The sequence below is a fragment of the Sugiyamaella lignohabitans genome, chromosome A (genome assembly GCF_001640025.1).
Source record: "Sugiyamaella lignohabitans strain CBS 10342 chromosome A, complete sequence".
Taxonomy (NCBI): Eukaryota; Fungi; Ascomycota; class Dipodascomycetes; order Dipodascales; family Trichomonascaceae; genus Sugiyamaella; species Sugiyamaella lignohabitans.
This window is the reverse complement of record NC_031672.1, coordinates 1,811,803-1,831,611: the sequence shown is the minus strand read 5'-3', so window position 1 is coordinate 1,831,611 and position 19,809 is coordinate 1,811,803. Positions and strand designations below refer to the sequence as shown.

The 19,809-nt window shown below is 45.0% G+C and overlaps 7 protein-coding genes and 1 non-coding gene across 8 annotated transcripts; 5 read left to right on the top strand and 3 right to left on the bottom strand.

The window, feature by feature from the left end:
• Positions 1-348: 348 nt before the first annotated feature.
• PRP21 (Prp21p) lies at positions 349-1,953 on the bottom strand (the record flags this gene model as incomplete). Its single annotated transcript, XM_018882517.1, has 1 exon — positions 349-1,953. The coding sequence occupies one exon, from the start codon at positions 1,951-1,953 to the stop codon at positions 349-351; it is 1,605 nt and encodes a 534-aa protein (XP_018734797.1).
• A 1,710-nt stretch (positions 1,954-3,663) lies between these two features.
• On the top strand, positions 3,664-5,031 carry AWJ20_569 (uncharacterized protein; the record flags this gene model as incomplete). The annotated part of the gene is made up of 1 exon (XM_018882515.1): positions 3,664-5,031. The coding sequence occupies one exon, from the start codon at positions 3,664-3,666 to the stop codon at positions 5,029-5,031; it is 1,368 nt and encodes a 455-aa protein (XP_018734796.1).
• Positions 5,032-6,961: 1,930 nt separating this feature from the next.
• On the bottom strand, positions 6,962-8,374 carry AWJ20_568 (beta-1,6-glucanase Neg1; the record flags this gene model as incomplete). Its single annotated transcript, XM_018882514.1, has 1 exon — positions 6,962-8,374. One exon carries the CDS (start codon positions 8,372-8,374, stop codon positions 6,962-6,964), a length of 1,413 nt encoding a protein of 470 aa, XP_018734795.1.
• A 1,708-nt stretch (positions 8,375-10,082) lies between these two features.
• Positions 10,083-11,342, top strand: UBA4 (Uba4p; the record flags this gene model as incomplete). The annotated part of the gene is made up of 1 exon (XM_018882513.1): positions 10,083-11,342. One exon carries the CDS (start codon positions 10,083-10,085, stop codon positions 11,340-11,342), a length of 1,260 nt encoding a protein of 419 aa, XP_018734794.1.
• A 703-nt stretch (positions 11,343-12,045) lies between these two features.
• TFC6 (transcription factor TFIIIC subunit TFC6) lies at positions 12,046-14,223 on the top strand (the record flags this gene model as incomplete). The annotated part of the gene is made up of 1 exon (XM_018882512.1): positions 12,046-14,223. The coding sequence occupies one exon, from the start codon at positions 12,046-12,048 to the stop codon at positions 14,221-14,223; it is 2,178 nt and encodes a 725-aa protein (XP_018734793.1).
• A 188-nt stretch (positions 14,224-14,411) lies between these two features.
• Positions 14,412-14,496, bottom strand: AWJ20_565 (the record flags this gene model as incomplete). Its single annotated transcript has 1 exon — positions 14,412-14,496. It is a non-coding gene; the product is annotated as a tRNA-Gln (tRNA).
• A 675-nt stretch (positions 14,497-15,171) lies between these two features.
• Positions 15,172-16,212, top strand: PEX14 (Pex14p; the record flags this gene model as incomplete). Its single annotated transcript, XM_018882511.1, has 1 exon — positions 15,172-16,212. One exon carries the CDS (start codon positions 15,172-15,174, stop codon positions 16,210-16,212), a length of 1,041 nt encoding a protein of 346 aa, XP_018734792.1.
• A 1,131-nt stretch (positions 16,213-17,343) lies between these two features.
• Positions 17,344-18,738, top strand: AWJ20_563 (Cell division control protein 45-like protein; the record flags this gene model as incomplete). The annotated part of the gene is made up of 1 exon (XM_018882510.1): positions 17,344-18,738. One exon carries the CDS (start codon positions 17,344-17,346, stop codon positions 18,736-18,738), a length of 1,395 nt encoding a protein of 464 aa, XP_018734791.1.
• Between the last annotated feature and the right edge of the window lie 1,071 nt (positions 18,739-19,809).

Below are 19,809 nucleotides of genomic sequence, written 5' to 3'. Positions count from 1 at the left end.
ATCTGCTCAGTGTAGAACCCCATTCACAAATTTAACTATCTGAGGCTCATAAAACAGGAAAGTTTGACTACGAGTTTGAAAGCAGTATCAGTTGACATGTTTCCAGACTGGGCTCTGCCCATACTGGTCAAGCATGAATCTGATTATACTCCTCCGGAGTCATTCTTCACAGAAGAACCAATTATAGCGACTGTGAATTACATCTGAATTGCTCTAATCCGAATATTCAAATTGAGGGACAGTCGACTCACGACTCGAGCGAAGCGAGAGGAGCCATGGGGTCTGGGGCGGAGCCCCAGCCGCCGGAGGCAGATGACCGGGATAGAGAAGTAATTGTAAATAATTTAATTAAGGACCACCGCGTCTATGGGAAGAAGATTTGTTTCTGCGATCACGTTCGTCGGCAGCACGATTAGCATCAGCCTGAGAGATAGCAGCCTGTTTAGTGGATTGGCGGCCGTCCCACTGGGGTTCGCGAGCAGCACGTTTGATACGGTCACGTTCTTCCTCGGTTTGGGGCACATTATCAGTGTCGAAAAGATCGCTACGACTGCTGGCAAACCGTTTGAGATTTATGCTCACTTCGCTTGTAGAAAGGTTGGTTGTGGACTGACGTTCCTGTTCAATAGCACGTTGCTCTTTCCATTGTGGATCGAGACTCATGATACGCATATGCTCGTCATATTTCGATTGGGGAATTGCTTCTCCTGTATAGGGGGATTGAATGGTAGGCTCTTCTTTTTTGTTCAGTAGTCTGGTTCTCACACTTGCACCAGCAGGTCGGATTTTCATACCGGGAACAGGAGCAGAGGCAGGAGGAGTAGGACGGGCAGCTGGTGTTGTAGATATGTTTGTAGAGTCCGAGTCTGTGTTCGTACTGAGACCAGGAATGGATGACAGGTCGATGGTGCCCACACCTGGTACAGTGATTGATTTGGTTTTGTCGTCTTCTGTCGTAGGAGGAGGACTGGGTCTGGATTTATTATTAACCGGATTGGTTGGAGGTTCGGGAACGTAGTCAGGAGCAGCTTCTTCGATGCGATATTTGCCGGTTCTTTTCTGTTCAAGAGAAGCAAACTGAAGTTGAGAAAGAGTGATTGGAGGTGGCAACTCTGTGTCAAGATCAGCCTGGGTGAAAAGGATGGTCTCGACGACAGTGAAGTCATGCCAGTCAATCTGGGCATATGCAATTCTCTCTTTCTCAGCTTCTTCAGCTGTTTTCTTGTTATGTTCTTCTTGATAAGCCAAGTATTCAGCCCTCTGTTTCGCATTTTCAAGTACTTGATATTTGTTGACAGCGCCAGCACTGATACGGGATTTTAATTCTTCAGTTGGGTTCATGACAAGTCGGTACTGGTCTATTAAACCTGTGAATAATGGATAAAGTGAATGCGTTGGCTTAAGAAAATCATATTGGAAATTCGACCTCTCTTTATGAGAAAGAGATGTAATAAACTGTTTACCAGCTTTAGCAGCATATCGAGCAGTTATCTTGATAATTTCAAGATCTTGTGCTGAAATAGGCGGAAGTGGTGTCGAAAATTCGAATTTATACGGTTCTTTTGGAGTTGTTGATTTAGTAGCAACCGTAGAACCAGAATCTTCTGTTGAATCACCATCTTTTCCATTGGAAGTTTGAGCCTTGACTTGACCGGATTTGTGCTGCTCCAGTCTCCAGTTATAGTAGTTATAGTAAGGATCATTTTCTTTGACAAAACTAAACCTCGCACTGTCATTACTGTTCCTGATTCTTTCTAAAAATGCATCACCTCTACGAGCAATGTAGTCTACTGTCTTTTCCACAACTGCTCGGACATCTGGAGGTGGGATAATAGTTCCTGCGGGAGCGCCATTCGAAGAACTGGCTTCTGCGCCATTTCCAGAGTCTTTATCAGCTCCCTGAGCTGTTTGTGGCGATGCTGAAGCCAAATCTGATTTTGTTGACTCGGGCATGGTTAAATCCAATCCCCAACAATAAATATATAAACAGAAAGTAGGTGAATTCTGCAGCAGATTATTCTGTAGTATCTGCGATGCGATATATTTCTGCTGCTATGGAATCTGTGAGACGTGAAAATTAGCCGCACACAAGTCAACCGTGAACCTGGTCTCTGGTTAAATGAGCGATATCTTTCAATTGAACGAGCTGACTAACACAAGGGATCAGAAGATCGAGACATCCAACACTGCCACCATGAGATTGCCATTTTGAGTGATTTTTCAAAATAGAAAAGTAACAAAAAAAAAAGAGCTTAGCGTCAATAGTCCAACCAGGCTGGCAACTTTGCAATTTCGGCCCTTAAAATTAACGAAAGTCGACCCCAACATATCTCTCCTCTTTCCTCTCGAAAAAGAGTCTTCAAACCTTTATATGTGAAAAAAGCGAATTCTTAACAATAAAATATTACAGACTGGACAGGATGAGTCCCTGCGTGATCGCCGTTACGGTATGCGTTATTAAAATATCTCGCACGGCTTATATGCACGATAAGATAGGTATTAATTTAGGTTCATAGTTCTGAGATATAAACTTAATTACATTCTAGTGCAAGACTTTGCTGGGACAACGTCAAGAATATTTTCACGAACCAGGCTTAAGGACGTTTGCAGAAGTGATTCAAATTGGCTTATGCTGGTGGCAGCGTGACACGTGCTAGTCGAAATTTTCGGTTGCTATAAATCCTGCTTTTCAAGGGGCAGCTTGCCCAGGTCACCATATATCTCAATTACCCCTTAGATTATTGTGGTTATTCTTTTTTTAGCTCCTACCGGAGTTTTAACACTTAAGGTGGTGACTTTTCGTTGTCACTGGGATAGAACTCCAATTGTATATTTGTTTGGCCTCACAATTTACAAATTATCACATTATCACGTTATCACCATGAAGATACTTACGGCGACAATCGATACTGGTAGTCTGAGTGGTAAGTAGCTATTTCGAGACGAGTGTTTGTGACTCGAGTTTGTATTTTTGATAGACCGTTGGTGCCTTGTAAACTACATGGACCGAGCCATGAGAAATTTGATCGTGCTAACAATATGTCAGTTCTCAACTTCGACAGAGATGGGGCTCCTGAAGAAATTCAGTTTGCGAATGAAAGCAGGGCATCTTATGTCCAGAAAATGATCATTATTGAATTACGAAATAAAAAGAAATACGTAGGTTCTGCTTAAAGAGACCAGATGGATTCCTTTTACCTAACGCATGGTTTTACAGATTGTAGTGGCACGACGCGGAGGACTTGTTCAGATGTATGATGCTGATACGTACCAACTGCACAAAGAATGGAAGCCAGTATCTCATTCGTTTACCCATCCAGTGGTGGGATTAGAATTTGTGTCGGGCCTTTTATACATTTGTACATTTTTAGGAAACCTCATAATTCGGGATTTAGAAGACAATAATCTTGAATCCAGTTATTGGCTTAGTGTGAGTACTTCTCTCTTGGATTGAACTTTGATATCAATTTGCTAGTAAATAGCTTCTTGTCTAGAATTATTCTAACAGCTTCTAAGTCAGTCTATGAACCGATATCAGTGTTTCGACTGCATCCAAGACAGTCAGGAATTGCAGCTTATGGCGGGAAAGATAGAGAGCTCGAAGTTTCATGGGTTTACCCATTCCCTCTACCAGGACAGGCACCTGAAAGAGCCTATGAACTCATGGAATGTCGCGAGCTAGTTTTACAAACGATAGGACATCCAGGCCCACACGGAATGCTGCGAAGAATGTGGCATGCTAAAGCTGCCCGTAGCAGTAGTTGGTACACGGGAAGGGGTAGCAGAGTACCTGTATGGATCAGTGACATTCGGTTTTTGGACCTTGATAGACCCATTGGTCGGGGATGGAAGGTGGCTGTTGGTACAAAATATGGCGAAATCCGAATATATGATACAGCGTTCAGCTCTCGAGCAATAATTAATGTCCAGGTGGGCCCTAGTCCGGTAACGAGCTTATGCTACGGTCTGGGCAGCGCCAATAGCATATTGTATACGAACAGTCAAGATACAATAGGTATGATTAACACGCGGACTGGTCAGTTTCAACAAGTTAATAAGTGTACACCGGGAACAGCGTGGGTCTGTGCAGCAGAAACAGGAAATTACCAACAGGAGGTAAGAGATAATAGACCATCTGGACATGAGCAAACAGATCGAGTACGAGGTATAAATCATGTTACTCGTAGTAGAGTTACGAGAGATGCAACTGTTGACATGGATATAGACAGCGAGGAAGAAGATAAAAACGACAGTGACAGTTCTTCGAGCAGCAGTGATGGAGAAGTAGAGGAAGACATTGTTGGATTCAACGACTATGGCGCCATTGAACAAGAAGGTGGCGAAGAGTCCAACTTCACTTTAATAGACTCATTAGAACCACCATCTGCTACGTCTTCCGTCTTGCCTTCTCCACTAGAAACTTCAACCCCAGTACTTTCGGACTCGGAGTCACGGTTGGTGAATGCAAGTGATACAGCGTCTCAGTCCACAGTGACTTCAGCTGCAATAGATGGTTTATCAAACGAAACGATTTCGCTATCGCCGACTTTTGAGCCGGAAACAGCAACCACCACTTCTCTTCCAGAAGCTGACATAACAGTAGATACCGTCACCACAACCACTACATCCATTATAACCCCTCAATCTGCAACTATCGCACAAGATTCCAACAGACAGGTCACAACTTCCGAACTAGAAAATACAACAGCACCAACACCTGCTACAACATCAGTGCACTTACCGACCATTCCTATCTATACAACATCCGGTGTTGACAATTGCATTCGCATCTACAACATGCACACCCACAAACTTATAGCCAAAACCACACCCGGGGTACGATTGTCTTGCATCTCTATCATCGACGCCTTAGATCCCATATACACTCGACCGGCGAAACGGCCCTCCTCCCCAGTTCCATCCGTCAACTCCACATCCTCCACACTACTAGACCGGCCACCTTCGCCATGCGGACCAGATAATTCCTCTTCACACACCCACCGCCAGCCCAAACGACCCCGAATGACATAAATCAACTCGGATACACTTTAAATTCTGGATTCTGTAATTCTTTTGTTTCATAGACTGGACTCTTACAGGCTCGGGTCATGCCTCCGGCGGCTGGGGCTCCGCCCCAGACCCCGTAGCTCCTGCTTCGCAGGAGATAACGAGGGGTCCCCATGCAACGACTCGAGCACAGCGAGAGGAGCAACGGGGTCTGGGGCAGAGCCCCAGCCGCCGGAGGCAGGACCCGACCCGGGGATGAACCACCCCTGAGAACAGGATCAACACTTCTCATTCCCTCTCGGTCGAAAATCATCGCCCGGTAAAAGCATTATTTCCGGGAACACTAATCAGAAATACGTTGTAAACCCCGTTTAGAGCATACTTGCGGTAGGTAGTTACACGGCTACGCGCTTCGGCAACTGGCGATAGCGTGAAAAATGAACACCTCGCGTTTTCTGCATCTCCAGATCCCACCGAACACTTGTACATTTCATACGCGCCAAACGAGATCTGCTGAGCCAAAGGTGTAGAAAAAGACCTCATAAGAACCAGATATCGAGGAAACAGGTTTGGCACCAGAAAAATATATCAAAACAGAATGTTTGTGAACAAAATTGGGTTCATTGCGCTCCTGGCGGTTCTCATGAGCCATGTCTCGGCCCTGCATTTCTACCTGGGAGACGGTGACAAGCAAAAGTGTTTCTACCAGGATTTACAGCAAACCACGATTCTAGCAGGTGAGTAAACGACAGACATACGGTTTCAGGTACCCAATCGTATTCCAATGATTTTATTCTATCTCTGGATCAAAAATGTGGACTCTGTCGCGGCCATGGGCCATTCAGTGGTACTAAGTTCATGACAATTCATATCCAGAATTTAGAATCTATTGATTTAAAAAACACATCCCACATTTTACAGTTGACTAACAGTGAACAGCTAAACACAGTGCATGGGAATTAGAAGAAGCTACCAACAACTGGGTCAGATCCGACTCTCTTGCCATTCAAATCTCTATTGAAGTATGTTGAACCTACACCCTCTCTTGCGGTCAGACCAAGACCCAGACCACTTAGTTCTTCTCACGTTCGCTCCAGCCAGTGCTTTCCCAGTCCTACAATCCGGAAAAATAGGTTTAAAAACCTCTGGAGACACCGAGACACCGACGTTACCGACTCGAGCGAAGCGAGAGGAGCCACGGGGTCTGGGGCAGAGCCCCAGCCGCCGGAGGCATGTTCCCCCATCCCAGTACTAACACAGTCTGTAGGAGACATTTGATAACGACCACCGAGTGCTGTTCCAGAAACTGAATGCCCAAGGAGACTTCATTTTCACTGCTGCCGACAGCGGCGAGCACCGAATCTGCTACCGAGCCCTATCGGGATCGTGGTACCACCAGAAGAAGGTGAAGATGGACATTGATTTCGCTGTTGGCGAGGGCCAGACTTTCGACAGCAGAAACGAGCACAAGATCAGCAGCCTGGCCGAGCGTGTTCGTAACTTGAACCAGAAACTCGTTCTTGTCCGCCGTGAACAGTCGCTCATGAGAGACCGCGAGGCCAGTTTTAGAGACCAGAGTGAGTCGACTAATGCCCGTGTGGTGCGCTGGACGTTCATCCAACTGTTTGTCCTCGGCATCACCTGTGCCTGGCAACTGAACCACCTCCGTGGTTTCTTCATGAAACAAAAATTAGTTTAGTGTTTAATATATCCGTTGTGAACGTGCCATGTGCCTCCAGCGGCTGGGGCTGCGCCCCAGACCCCGCTGCTCCTCTCGCTTCGCTCGAGTCGGGCGTCGGGATGGGGGTCTATTTTGAGAGAAAGCAGCCAGTGGGGAATCCCCACGCCCGACTCGAGCGAAGCGAGAGGAGCAACGGGGTCTGGGGCGAAGCCCCAGCCGCCGGAGGCAGGTGGAGTTGAGCGTAAAGAAATATATTCATAAGTAGTGAATTGTTTAACACAGGTCAGTGACGGTGACCAGGGAGTGGTCGGGGACGTTGACGGTGAGAGTGCCGTCAAAGTTTCTTTTGATAGCGAGAGGAGCAATGTTTTGCGAGTTGTCTGTGACGTAGGCCTTGAAGTTGAGGCCGAGGTTGTTCTTTCCGAATCTGGAGCTGACTTGGAGCTGGATGGGCGTGGCGGCTCCGTTGTTGACGATTTGGACACTGAGAGAGCCATCCTTGTTCTGGTAGGCACTGGTGCTGAGTGACGAGGATCCGCTCGAGGTTCCTACTCTGACAGCACCGGGTCGGATGAAACGACTGAATTGAGCCAGGGCCCAGTAAATGCTAGAGGTGACGGGCTGGCCGTTGGCAACATTGATGAAGTGAGAAGACGACGAACTGGCAACCTCAACACCTTCCCAGTAAAGGTAAGCACTGACGTGACCGTCAACAATAGCAGTGTGCAAATTCTGAGCCCAGGTAAGACCCTCGGCCGCGTCGCTGTTATTGTACCAGGGAGCAGCAAACAGACCGTTGAGGTCGGCGCTCTCAGTAATCCAGACGTTCTTCTTAGTGTTGATGGGGTAAGTGGGCCAGCTCGTGTACGAGTGAGATGTGATTATTCCAAGAAGATCCTCAACATTTTCTTGTTGGATCTCGGCAGTCATGTTGACTTGGTTGTCCCAACCTTCAGAATCGCAACAGGCGATCTTGACTTGAGTAGACAATCCGGCACGTTGGATAGTTGGGTAGAGAACCTTAATGAAGTCTGCTGCTTGGAAACCGGAACTCAACATACCAGCGTATCCACCGGGGTTGTATTCGGGTTCATTAAGGAATCCCACATGAGTGATATCAATACCTGACTCCTTGTAGAATTTAATGTATTGCACAAGGTAATTGGCATAAGCTTGTCTCCAATCACCGCTGGCACAGTTGGTGTCTCTAACACCACACAAATATCCTCCGTAATTTTCATTGTCGTTTGTCTTCATGAAACCAGGAGCACTCCAGGCATCGGCATAGATGGTCTTGACTCCATACGATACTGCCTGTTGAGCAAACCAGAATTGACTACTGTCATTACGATCCCACACATAGTGAGGAGGACTGTTAGGACCACCAGGACTAACAGGTTCAATTGAGTTCATCCAGTTACTGGACGAGTTGGGAGACGATCCAATACCATTTCTGATAATGGAGAAACCAGCACCCTTGGTAGGATGGAAGAGTAAATCCAAAGCCTTGCGTCTACCAGCTTCTGGCATATGATAGAGATCATTGGCACGCTGGAAAGCCTCAGAGAATCCGAAACCATCGATTTCCTGGTAGGTTTGAGCGAGGTTGATGTCTACTGCCACTGGGGCCGGGGCAGATGCCAATGCTGTAGACAGCAAAGTCAAGAAAGTCAAAGACAGCTTCATTTTCTACTTTGATCGATGTAGATACTCAAGAAAAACTAGAGAAACTGCTATAGAACAAAGAAGAAAACAAGTACAAATCCGTATCAGAAACATGGCTCACTTTATATACAATCAGTCTCGAAGGAGATCTTCCGAACCGTGGGGTAGTAAACATGGACAATCCATCCAACGTTGGACCGTTCTCCAGTCAATCGGCTGAAATGACCGGCTGATCCGTTGATCATTAACATCCCCTCCCCCGTCCGTCCCCCATATTTGGATAATATTTGATATCTATCGGCTCCTGGACTTCCCGTATCCCGGCCCACTTCACCAACCATCGAACCCCATACCCGACCGGTTAAATAAGCAAATTCTGCGTCCTCCCCAAACCGGCTGCGATCGCCAGGGATCTCCTGGACCTTGCAGCTGCCCTTACCCGGGGTTTATAGGGCGTGGTGGGGCCTGCCTCCGGCGGCTGGGGCTCTGCCCCAGACCCCGTAGCTCCTCTCGCTTCGCTCGAGTCGGGCATTGGGGTCCCGGGAGTGTGTGGTTGTGGTTGGTTTGCGGTTTTTAGGGATGGTAGAGAGAAACTAAAACCAGAATGAGACCAGAATTGAGACTAGAATTGAGTCTGGTGAAGTAGGAAGTAGCTGCGTGAGTGTCTGATGTATGTGAATTTTTGACGCATTGCTATGTACCCCATGTTCGTGCTTAATTGGTTCTTTCGCTGGGAAGCAAGAATCCCCGGTTAAATTGGATCAATATCTCAATTGTTCAGCATGCGATGCCGTGCCTGAGAATCTGAAGCTGATATTGGGGATTCCATTCCCCACCATGTTCAGGTGGGGGTAAATGCGGGGATCTGACGGTTGACTAGCTATCTTTAAAACATGATCGGCATATGCATAGATGTCTATAATACACTATAATCTAAATACAAATTGTGTACCATATTATCAGATGTCGGATGATAATATAATTATAGTTTAACCAAGAAGATGTTAAATGGTATATATATGGATAGAACGACAGTCGATAAACCAGATTTATAGATTGAAGCATTTTTGAATTTTTTACTAACAGTCGACTTGCAGAAAGAACATGCATTGGCATCTGCTCACCCCACCCGAACATCGGTATTATCCCACGTTACTGCTCGCAGTGAAGGCCTAATTTTCTTCAACTGGGACCTAAAAAGCCTGATGTCAATATTGGCTCGCCTGCATATGTCAGAACCCGCTTTCATTTTCGTGGGGTAGACAGAATGTTCCAAAGCCTAGACTACCAGAATGCATATGGGAATGTTGGACAAATGTATACTTTACAATAGCCTGTCACATGCTAACTCAATGGCCAAAAAAGTTTTAACTATTCAGGGTAAAATCATGCAGAAACATGACATTATAGTTAATTAATTAAGTATGCTCTAGAACACATTACCCGTTCCATAACGATGCCGGCTAATCAACCCGAGCGAAAAGTACCGCACAGGTGTAAAAAAAATCCCCTGACATCTGGACCATATCATCATTTAGACGCTCGCGAAGCGAGCACAACGGGGTCTGGGGCAGCGCCCCAGCCGCCGGAGGCACAATCCCCGGACCCTGAGTCCTGATGCAGGTAGGGGTAAGTTCCCGGAAACGGCAGTGGAATAATAGCCAGAAAGTTTGTGCCGATCACTTTGAATCTTTTGTCAGCAGTTGTAAACGGTTGAAAGACGGTGAATATGGCTTCCGATAGCGATCGGGAGTTGGAAGAGCTGCGGAAAGAGGTCGAGAGACTGCGGATAGAGAATGCCAGTTTAAAGAGGCAGAATTTTGGCGATGATAAGGCTGATACAATAGGATTTTCTGAGATCACAGAGAATAGGTCTGAGAGTGGATCCAGGGGGTCTGGCGATGTTGATAACACAAAACTGGAGTTGGACGAGTATTTACGCTATGGACGACAGCTGATAGTACCAGAAATAGGACTCAGAGGACAGCTGCGACTCAAAAAAGCCAAAATCCTAGTAGTTGGCGCTGGTGGTCTGGGAAGTTCTGCACTGGCTTATTTAGCAGGAGCTGGTGTTGGCACCATCGGTATCGTGGACGATGATACTGTCGAGTCGTCAAATTTACAAAGACAGATTATTCACAACACACCACGAGTCGACTGGCCGAAATGCCATTCGGCTGCGAAATTTATTCGGGACCTGAATCCTAAAGTAAACACTGTTACATATAAAACTCGGTTGACTGGAGATAATGCGTTTGACATTTTCACGGGGTATGATCTTGTTTTGGATTGTACTGATACACCTTCGACCCGGTATCTTATTAACGACACTGCAGTTCTGCTGAATATCCCATTAGTTTCAGCATCTGCTCTGAAGACCGAGGGTCAGCTGCTGGTTTTGAACTACCTGTCAGGACCATGCTACCGATGCCTGTTTCCCATCCCACCTCCTCCAGATAGCGTCTTGTCTTGTGGCGATGGTGGAATTTTGGGCCCTGTGGTGGGAATTATGGGCGTTTTACAGTCTATTGAAGCTATTAAGGTGATAACTGGTGCGTACGAGTTCAGCAAATACACTCCCTCGATGACGCTGTTCAGCGCTTACTCGGCTCCTCAGTGGAGATATATCAGGATGAGAGGCAAAAAGGACACTTGTGCGGTTTGTGGATCGAATCCCTCGATAACTCGGCAGGGAATAGAGTTTGGCGAGTACTCTTACGAAGAGTTCTGTGGTCGAGCCAGTCAGGTGTATCTGAAACCAGAAGAGAGAGTGACTGTCGAGACATATTCAAAAGAACGGGACATGCCACACACTCTGATAGACGTCCGTGAATCGTCTCAATTTGATATCTGTTCGTTACCGGGATCGATTAGTAAGTTGGTGATGCTGCCTCCGGCGGCTGGGGCTTCGCCCCAGACCCCACTGCTCCTCTCGCTGCGCTCGAGTCGAAACGTCGGGTCGTGGTACTGGGATACTAACGCTGTTTAGACGCTCCATACTTGGAGCTCAAGGCTGGAACTGTTGATCTCACTGATTCTGATATCAAGGAACCTGTATATGTGGTATGTCGGTATGGCAATGATTCGCAGGGTGGAGTAGAGCTCATCAAGAAGAAGTATAATGTGAAGGATGTGAAAGACATTATTGGCGGCCTCAACTCTTGGAGTCTGCAAATCGACACAGATTTTCCTCGCTATTGATAACGAGTACCATATTGTGGAATCAGCATGCTTTTGTGTCGCTGTCCTCGATTTCTTTTATCAAAGGTATTTATTGACCATCAAGAGACAAATTGACCACACTACTATCTAGCTAGCTGTAACTCAGTTTAAATTTCAATCTCTTCGTAAAAAAATGTTTTGCGTTGACTTCGATTGGGTTCATGGGCACTTCTCGACCAGAAATTACAAGCCTGACATTCATGGGTTATTTTTGTAACTGCTAATGTATTATAGTACTATCAAGTGAATCCAACAGATAAAATATACTGGACTCCATCCCGAATTTAATTCAATCCTTAAATGACCTAATGACTGGGAAATAATCTACAATGAGCACGCAGGGTTCAAAACAACCCCTGCCCTAATCTAATGCGATAAGGTACAGTAGGAAACCAGACGCGCCAAATAAGGTACATGAAAATAAATAAATTAACGGCAACAAGTATCGAATTGTCAGTTCATTAAAAGCAATGTCGACTCGAAGGAGCTCGCGACGAACCAAAAAGCAGATCGACTATTCGAAGATTGGCGATATTGATGGGATATCTGATGATGAATTGGCCGGAAAACAAAAGAGACATGAAGTAGAGTCCGAGTCGGACGAGTTTGAACTCGATGACAAGAATGACGAGAATGCTGAAGAGGATGACGACGAAGAAATAGATCTCGCAGCCGAAGATGAAGAAGATGATGATCATAATGGAGAAGCTGAAGAGGATCTTGATGACGTAGATATTATAAGAACTACCACTAAGGCCAAGACGAAGAAGAGTAAGCCGAGATCGGAAGATGAAGACACATACCTCGAGAATGGTACATATGTCAATGGCAATCGGAATGCTCTGAAATCAAATAAAATGCCAAAACCTGTGGCTCTGCGACCGTCGAAAGCCCCGGGGGTTCGCGCAGAGAGTTTAAAAGAGCGATTTCAGCTCTTTTATGGCAATAATGATTCAGCTTTTGTATATGGGATTAACCAGAGAATTAAATGGGGAATGCGGCCATTTATTCCTGAACCGGAGTTGTTTGAAGTCCCCAAAAGAGTGACACGATTGCATCAAAAATATATCAACGCTGGTGTTGGAAATGTTGAAACCTCAACTGATAGTGATTCAGAGCCAGAGGACGATGTTTATCTGTTTACTGAAGAAGAAGTATCAGAGAAGCAAGTGCTTATTCACATAAATTCCCAGGAAATGGCAAGTTATGTGCCTGGTAGCTTGAAAACTATGAAAATATTCACAGATAAGGCGTGCGATGTACCAGTTCAATTACCATGTTTCGAACCAACTTTCATTCACAAATCACACCCCCAAGCTGGTATTATAGCAAATGCCGGTTCGTTTATATGTGCATCTTCTTGGGCACCTGGATTTGATGGTGAATACCAATATCTAGCAGTGGCCACTTTGCCTGAGAATAGCTCAGGCGAGGCCACATCCATCTATCCACAAATCTCAGCGTTTGCAACCCAGCCATCACCAACTTCAATTCAAGTATATCGCTTGAATACCAACATCCCAGACGGAAGTACTTCTCCAGAAGACTATTTCCAACTTGTAGCAGTGTTTGCAACCGAATCGGGTCCGATCACCAAACTTGCTTGGAGACCCCTGGGTCCATCTCCCTCTGCACCTGACACTGAATTGGCTCAAACGAAGACAAATAAAACATCCAAGACGAAGGGAAAAGGAGTAGCAAATAATATCACCCATATTGGAGTTCTGGCAGCAGGTTTCCAAGATGGTAAAGCCCGTTTATTGGATGTTAAAGTAAACGCGCCGCCTTCAGGACCATCTGGCTCTAAGAGTCGGGAACCACTGTATGTGAAAGTAGACAAGTTTCTTCGTGAGTACTCACTAGACTCGAAAATCACTTGTATAGCATGGCGAACTCTGAATACAATAGTATTGGGCACAGCGGATGGGTTCATAGCCGAATTTGATGTGAGTGATACTTCCATAGACGGCATCTACCCATCATTCTATATTCCAGTGCACGACTCGTTCATCAATCTGATAGTTACGTGTTTTCCGTTCTATGAGAACCTAGTATTCACATCTTCTGCAGACGGATTCACGAGGTTAGTAGATGTCCGGGACATTCAGCGAAGTAGAACGATTTCCACCCGATTCAAAGGATACACCACGTGTGCTTCCTACTGCGCTCAACTTAGTTCGTTTGTGTCACTGGAGGACACTTTCACCACCAAAATCACGCCCATACGGAGATTAAACATTCTTCAAGGAGCCACGAACATTACTAGGCACGAAGCGTCGGTATCCAGTGTGTCTGGCTCCTATTTGCATCCCATGATCATCTCTGGAGGTGCTGATGGCACGCTACATATCGGTAATGCCATTCGGCGGTCGACAGTAAGCAAACGTCAGACGAACGCTATTTATAAAGAGACCATACTCTGGGAATTCGATGCTCCAGAAAAGTTCCCTGATACATGCAAGTTCGTGGACATTCTCCAGGCAAAAGATCTCCCCAAAGCACCTGCCATCGAGCGACAGTTCATATATCCTCGAACAGCAGTTGTTTCAAGTGTAGAGTGGAATCAGAACCAAATCGCTGGCTCCTGGTACGTCGCGGGACTCAGTTCAGGCGTGCTTCGAATAGAGAACCTTGCTTGTCCCCAATAGAACTTCTCATCTCCCCTGTCACTTCCGGCCCCACGCCCGACTCGAGCGAAGCGAGAGGAGCAGCGGGGTCTGGGGCGGAGCCCCAGCCGCCGGAGGCAGGCCCCCGGCCGTCAGCTCCTGTAATTATAGTATTTATAAAAGCCAAAGTGATAAAAAATAGACCGTTACCAAGTCCTGGACGGCAAAAAAGGTCTCACCGAGATTCGAACTCGGGTCGGCGGATTTCTTGAATGTTTCAGAGACCGCAGTGATAACCAGCTACACTATGAAACCTCGTTGGATGCTAGCCACCGCCAAATCGGCCTTTATTCAGGGTCCAATTGTAGTCGTGGCGATGCCTCCGGCGGCTGGGGCTCCGCCCCAGACCCCGCTGCTCCTCTCGCTTCGCTCGAGTCGGGCGTCTGGGACGGGGTTTGTTTGGGGAGACGGTTTGGATGGTGCTGGGGAGTTCTGACCGCGAATTGCCTGCTCCCGACACCCGACTCGAGCGGAGCGAGAGGAGCATTGGGGTCTGGGGCGGAGCCCCAGCCGCCGGAGGCGCAATTTCAAATCACAATGTCACGGTAGGACAGAGAGTGCGTGGAAGGAGACCATGTCTCGACAGTGCATGAAGCGGTTAAATGTGTCGCAAACGTGCTATGGGAGGTAGGAACCCATTGGTTTATATAAGGAAACTGAAATGGTAAGAAAAATTTGACTACCATCGTAACGCGGAATCTACTAAGAAGAAGTTTTTAGCGGAAGATTTGAATATGTCTGCTGTTTTTAAATTAAATTTCACGATCCAGATCAGATCAGATCCAGATTGGAGAAAGGGCGATCTCGCTAGCCGTCTAACGGTCGCATGCACTTTCTCAAAATGTACAGAAATGACTGGCGGCAGACATAATCTCTCGCTAGCGATTTTGCGATAACGGGTCAATAGTTTCTCATCGAATTTTGTAGGAAATGAGAGACGAGTTAGTGAGATCCGCGATTACGTTTCTGAATGACCCGGAAGTGGCTGGTGCCAGTCTGGCCAAACGGGTCGAGTTTTTAGAGTCCAAAGGGCTGACCAAGGAAGAGATCGAAGAAGCGCTTCGCCAGAACGAACAAGCAGGATCACAGAAAACAACTTCAACAAACAGTAACAGTCCAGTGTCATATTCAAATGGTCCTCAACTACCGCCGCCATTGTCTCTTCCACCTTCAATCCCAGAAAGAGACTGGAAAGACCATTTTATCATGGCTACTGTAAGCGTGGGAGTAGCTTATGGCATTTACGAAGTTTCGAAACGATACATTTTGCCAATGATATTGCCAGCTACTCCCTCTTCTCTAGAAGCAGACAAGTCAGCATTAGAAGTTGAATTTGCCAGAACAGAAACCCTGCTGGAACAGCTACAGAAGGACACAAACGAGATCAAGGAAGAGGAGGCTAAACGAAAAGAACAATTTTCATCTATGATCCAAGAGGCTCACGACGCAATTGAAACTGTAAAGGGCCAAGCACAGAATATCGAGTCAGATGTTGATCTAATCAAGTCTCATGTTTATAGCATCAAAGAATCGCTTCCTAAAGCCGTTGATAAACACAGAGAATTGCAGGACAAAGCGCTCCAGGAACTACAAGACGAGCTCAAATCATTGAAACAACTGATTTCCAATCGCATAAAGACCACTGGTAGCTCAAGTGGACCACCTCCAGCATCATCAGTGCCCTCCTTTATATCCAAACCAATTACAGCATCGTCGCCTTTACCAGCAGGAGCATCCTCTTCAACATCGCCAGTACAGAAACCATTAGCATCTTCTGCAGCTCCTTCGGTTCCTCCTTCTTTCCCTGTACCTCCAATTCCGAGTTCCAGTGGTCATACAAGAGCACCTTCCTCTGAACAGCCCAGTGCATCATCCCCGTCAACCGTAGGAACTTCTCCGGTCGCCGGAACTACCAGACCTGGAATTCCTGCTTGGCAGCTCGCAGCAACCTCTGCATCATCATCGTCATAATGAAAATAAATTCATTTATTAAGCAATAAAAAACAGCCATATATCCTAAATTATCGAAAGCTGGGGACCTGCTAACCCAGGTGTTGTCTGTGTAGCACAGTCACTGAGACTGTATATCTTAGAACGACAGACGAATTTCTGCCCCCGAGATCTCTTGTAAGTATTAATCGCTTGCTTTCGGTCTGGAAGAAGGTTTCCAGGTTGATAATATATGGTAAAAAACAATTAGCACAGTGCCCATATCTGGTGCAATTTTCAAATGCAGAGATCCTCTGACCCTGCATGGGTTCATGCATAATTGTCTCCCCTGATAATTGTTGTAAATCGCTGATGCTCCTGTTGCTAGTCCCCAAAAATTAATATTTAAGGTCAATTATAAATTTCCAAAAATTGCAAGTAATATATTTAATAGTTTATGACGTACAAATTAGACCAGTGGACTCTGTTGTGAAGTAGGTTTGGCCCGCTGTAGTTGACGAGACACATGAATAATGCCTTCAATGGGATCAGCCTCAAATGTCTGGCTTGATGATTAACTTTACCTAAAATAAAACTTATTCAAACTGTATTCTTGATACTTGCTTCAGTTTGTTTTACGTAACGTTTAGTTCCACTATCCAGAGTTAGAGCTCTCTAACATTTCAAAATTCACCACCCATCTCCTGATTAACATTAGAGTTGTGTAGCTAAAGAGAAGAACAGTTAAAAAGGGTGATGAAATTAGCTGAGCTATAACCAGCCAATGACAACCTTCATGGCACAGGAATTAATTACAAGCCTGAACTTTTTTAAAAACATATGGACTTTTCGTTAACATATAATGCATGTGTCCTACATGTCACTGCATAAATTGATATGGATGATATTGATTTTTTCTGTGAATTTAAAATGGACCAGAAAACTAGCTGAACCATCTGATGCACATTTCAAGTCTCCAGCTTAGTTCAACAATCATAAATGTAGCATTTTTACAGAAAAAGAGCTAATATTAAGAATATATTTTGCATTTGCAAGATTCTGAACTTGCACGAACATGCAGGATGAATAGGGTTAGGCTATTTTCAGATCAGAGAGTAGATCTAGAATTTTATATTTTCGAAAGTTAGTCAATTATCTCTGATTTGATCTCTAATGTCATTACATCGGCCGTTTCTCTCGAGAACTGCTTTTAATTTTTGTCTTGGTGGATGTGGAGTAACCCGCTTCATCCATTCGGGGCCGTCACGCTTATACCCGCGAAGTGTACCATGGAAAAGTTTGAAGAATTCTCTTGAAGACGAAGAGGAAGAAACCGCCAAGCCATGGGATTACAACAGAACTTCTTCAACTAGTAAATCTAAAGGTACGGTGGATTTATTTTCAGAACCGTTGAATAATCCTAGCAATGGCGTAGATGGAGATACTCATGTTTCTGAAAATACATTCCATGTTCAAAGACCATTTCAGTCGGAAAACGATGGCACAACCACAACTGAAAAGGAAAGATTGATATTTACCAAGATCCTCGATTCAATTCTCTACCAACGAGACAGGAATAATTCTAAACAACAACGACGAAAAGGTAGCGTTGGAACTTCTTCGGAAGGATCTACTAAATCAGTCACATCCAGTCTTCAAGCTCTTTTTGAAAGTAACGATAATCTGGAAAAATTGGCATCTTCAGCATCGACTTCTAGCACAGCTCATGAAAATAGCTCTCCATTATTTGGTGGCTCTAGACATCTGCCAAATGTCAAACTAGAAATTGCTACTGAAGACGTTCGTAAAATGCCTCTCTCATATGGATCCTTGATTCAAAAAGATGCCGGTGAACGAAATCAATCGAAGAGCTTGCAAATTCAACAACAAGAAAAAGAACGACTATTATCGCATATTTCACCTGTGCTTGACTATATTGACAGTTTGGAAACCGATCAGGAAGTGGTCGATTATTATGTTAAACACATTACAGAAAGATTTACCCCAGAGTCTATATCGAATGGGCTTGGCAGCAACTCATCATCAGAAGCTGCCGATGCCAGTACGTCTCAAATTACTGCATCAACTAACTTAACATCCCCAGTGAATCCACTAGAACCACCATTAACTAAAGAGTACCTACCGTTTTATCTTGTCAAATGCATGTCTGTTCTATGCTCCTCATTTGACGACCCCTCAGAAGCCATTTGTCTTTTTGAACTTTCGAAAAGAGTGGGCATAGAATTTTACGCCTGTGCATGCTCAGTAGATGTATACAATGAGATGCTTCAAATTCGCTGGGAGTTTTTCCGAGACTTGTATGCTGTAGAATCGCTTGTGTCCGAGATGCACGTCAATGCTGTCCAAGGCAACAATCGTACCGTCGACATTCTTGGCAACATATCTAGAGACTCTATTGATGCTAAGCATGGTATCCTCGGTATTAATGGTGTTCCTCTTTGGACAGAAGAAGACGATGAACGTGTTCGTAAATTAAACCAGTATCGACTACGTATCACGGCAACGCTTGCTTCCCTCGAAGGTTTTACCTTGCCATTTGTAGCTTGATGAAATCTTGCAATAAATGGGCATGCCAATATGTAATCTAAGCTGGGCGGTATGATACGATTTTAGCTAGTCTAAAGCTAATTTATTTATAGCTTGGCATGATGACGTTTTCAAGCTGATTCTACTTCTGATGGCCTTTGTATATAATATTTAATGATAATGACCTGTTTACAATTCAATTTTTTTTGATCTTCGGATAGCTTCGTGTGATAAACATTTTCCATATTTAATATATATATATATATAAACATATTCATAATTAGATTCCCCTGGAATGTGGGTACCCCCCACTATAAAGCAACTTCTTAGTGTGAAGAATGTCACACCACCTACTGCCCATGAAATGACAAGAAAACAGAATTCTAATCCTAGAACTCAATTTCTACCTTTCCAGATCAGATAAAATAATTATGTATATAATAATTAATCTCGGCTAAACGTTTACTCCATACGGCTTACTGATCCAGACTAATGTCATGTTCATGCAGCTTCCGAGATATCTGTTCACATACGGCACCATATACCGAGCCATCACCGGCATTTAACCGAGTTACATCTCGTAATCTTTCCCCAGATCTGCAACCATATACTATCAAATCCATCCCACTTGGTAGATGAATTTATTGTTCATTTCTCAATTTCAAACTTGGTCCTTTCACTAAATATATATATATTGCTTATACTCAGACCAAGACCACTGCAACTATTCCGCTGCGAGTCTCGGATAAACTGTCAGCCAGCTTTAGGACCGCCACTTTGACCCGGAACCCGAATACCCAGATAGATAGATACGTGGATCCAACTATTATTCATTTATTTTTGAGAATTTTGTCTTGTTTTCAGATCCGACCTGGTCTGATTTAGATTAAGAGGATGACTACAGATAGCGCCAGTGTAACAGCTGCCTCCTCAGCCATCAAAGAATTACCAGCTGGATCAACCCGAACCATAGCTTCAGAAGTACTTGAGTCCGGGATGGTATCAATTTGTGAGCAAGCTGCTTCTCTAGTTGATAAATATCTGGCCAGTGATCCCTCGAAATCAAAGCATCCTGAGACCCGTATCTCGGGC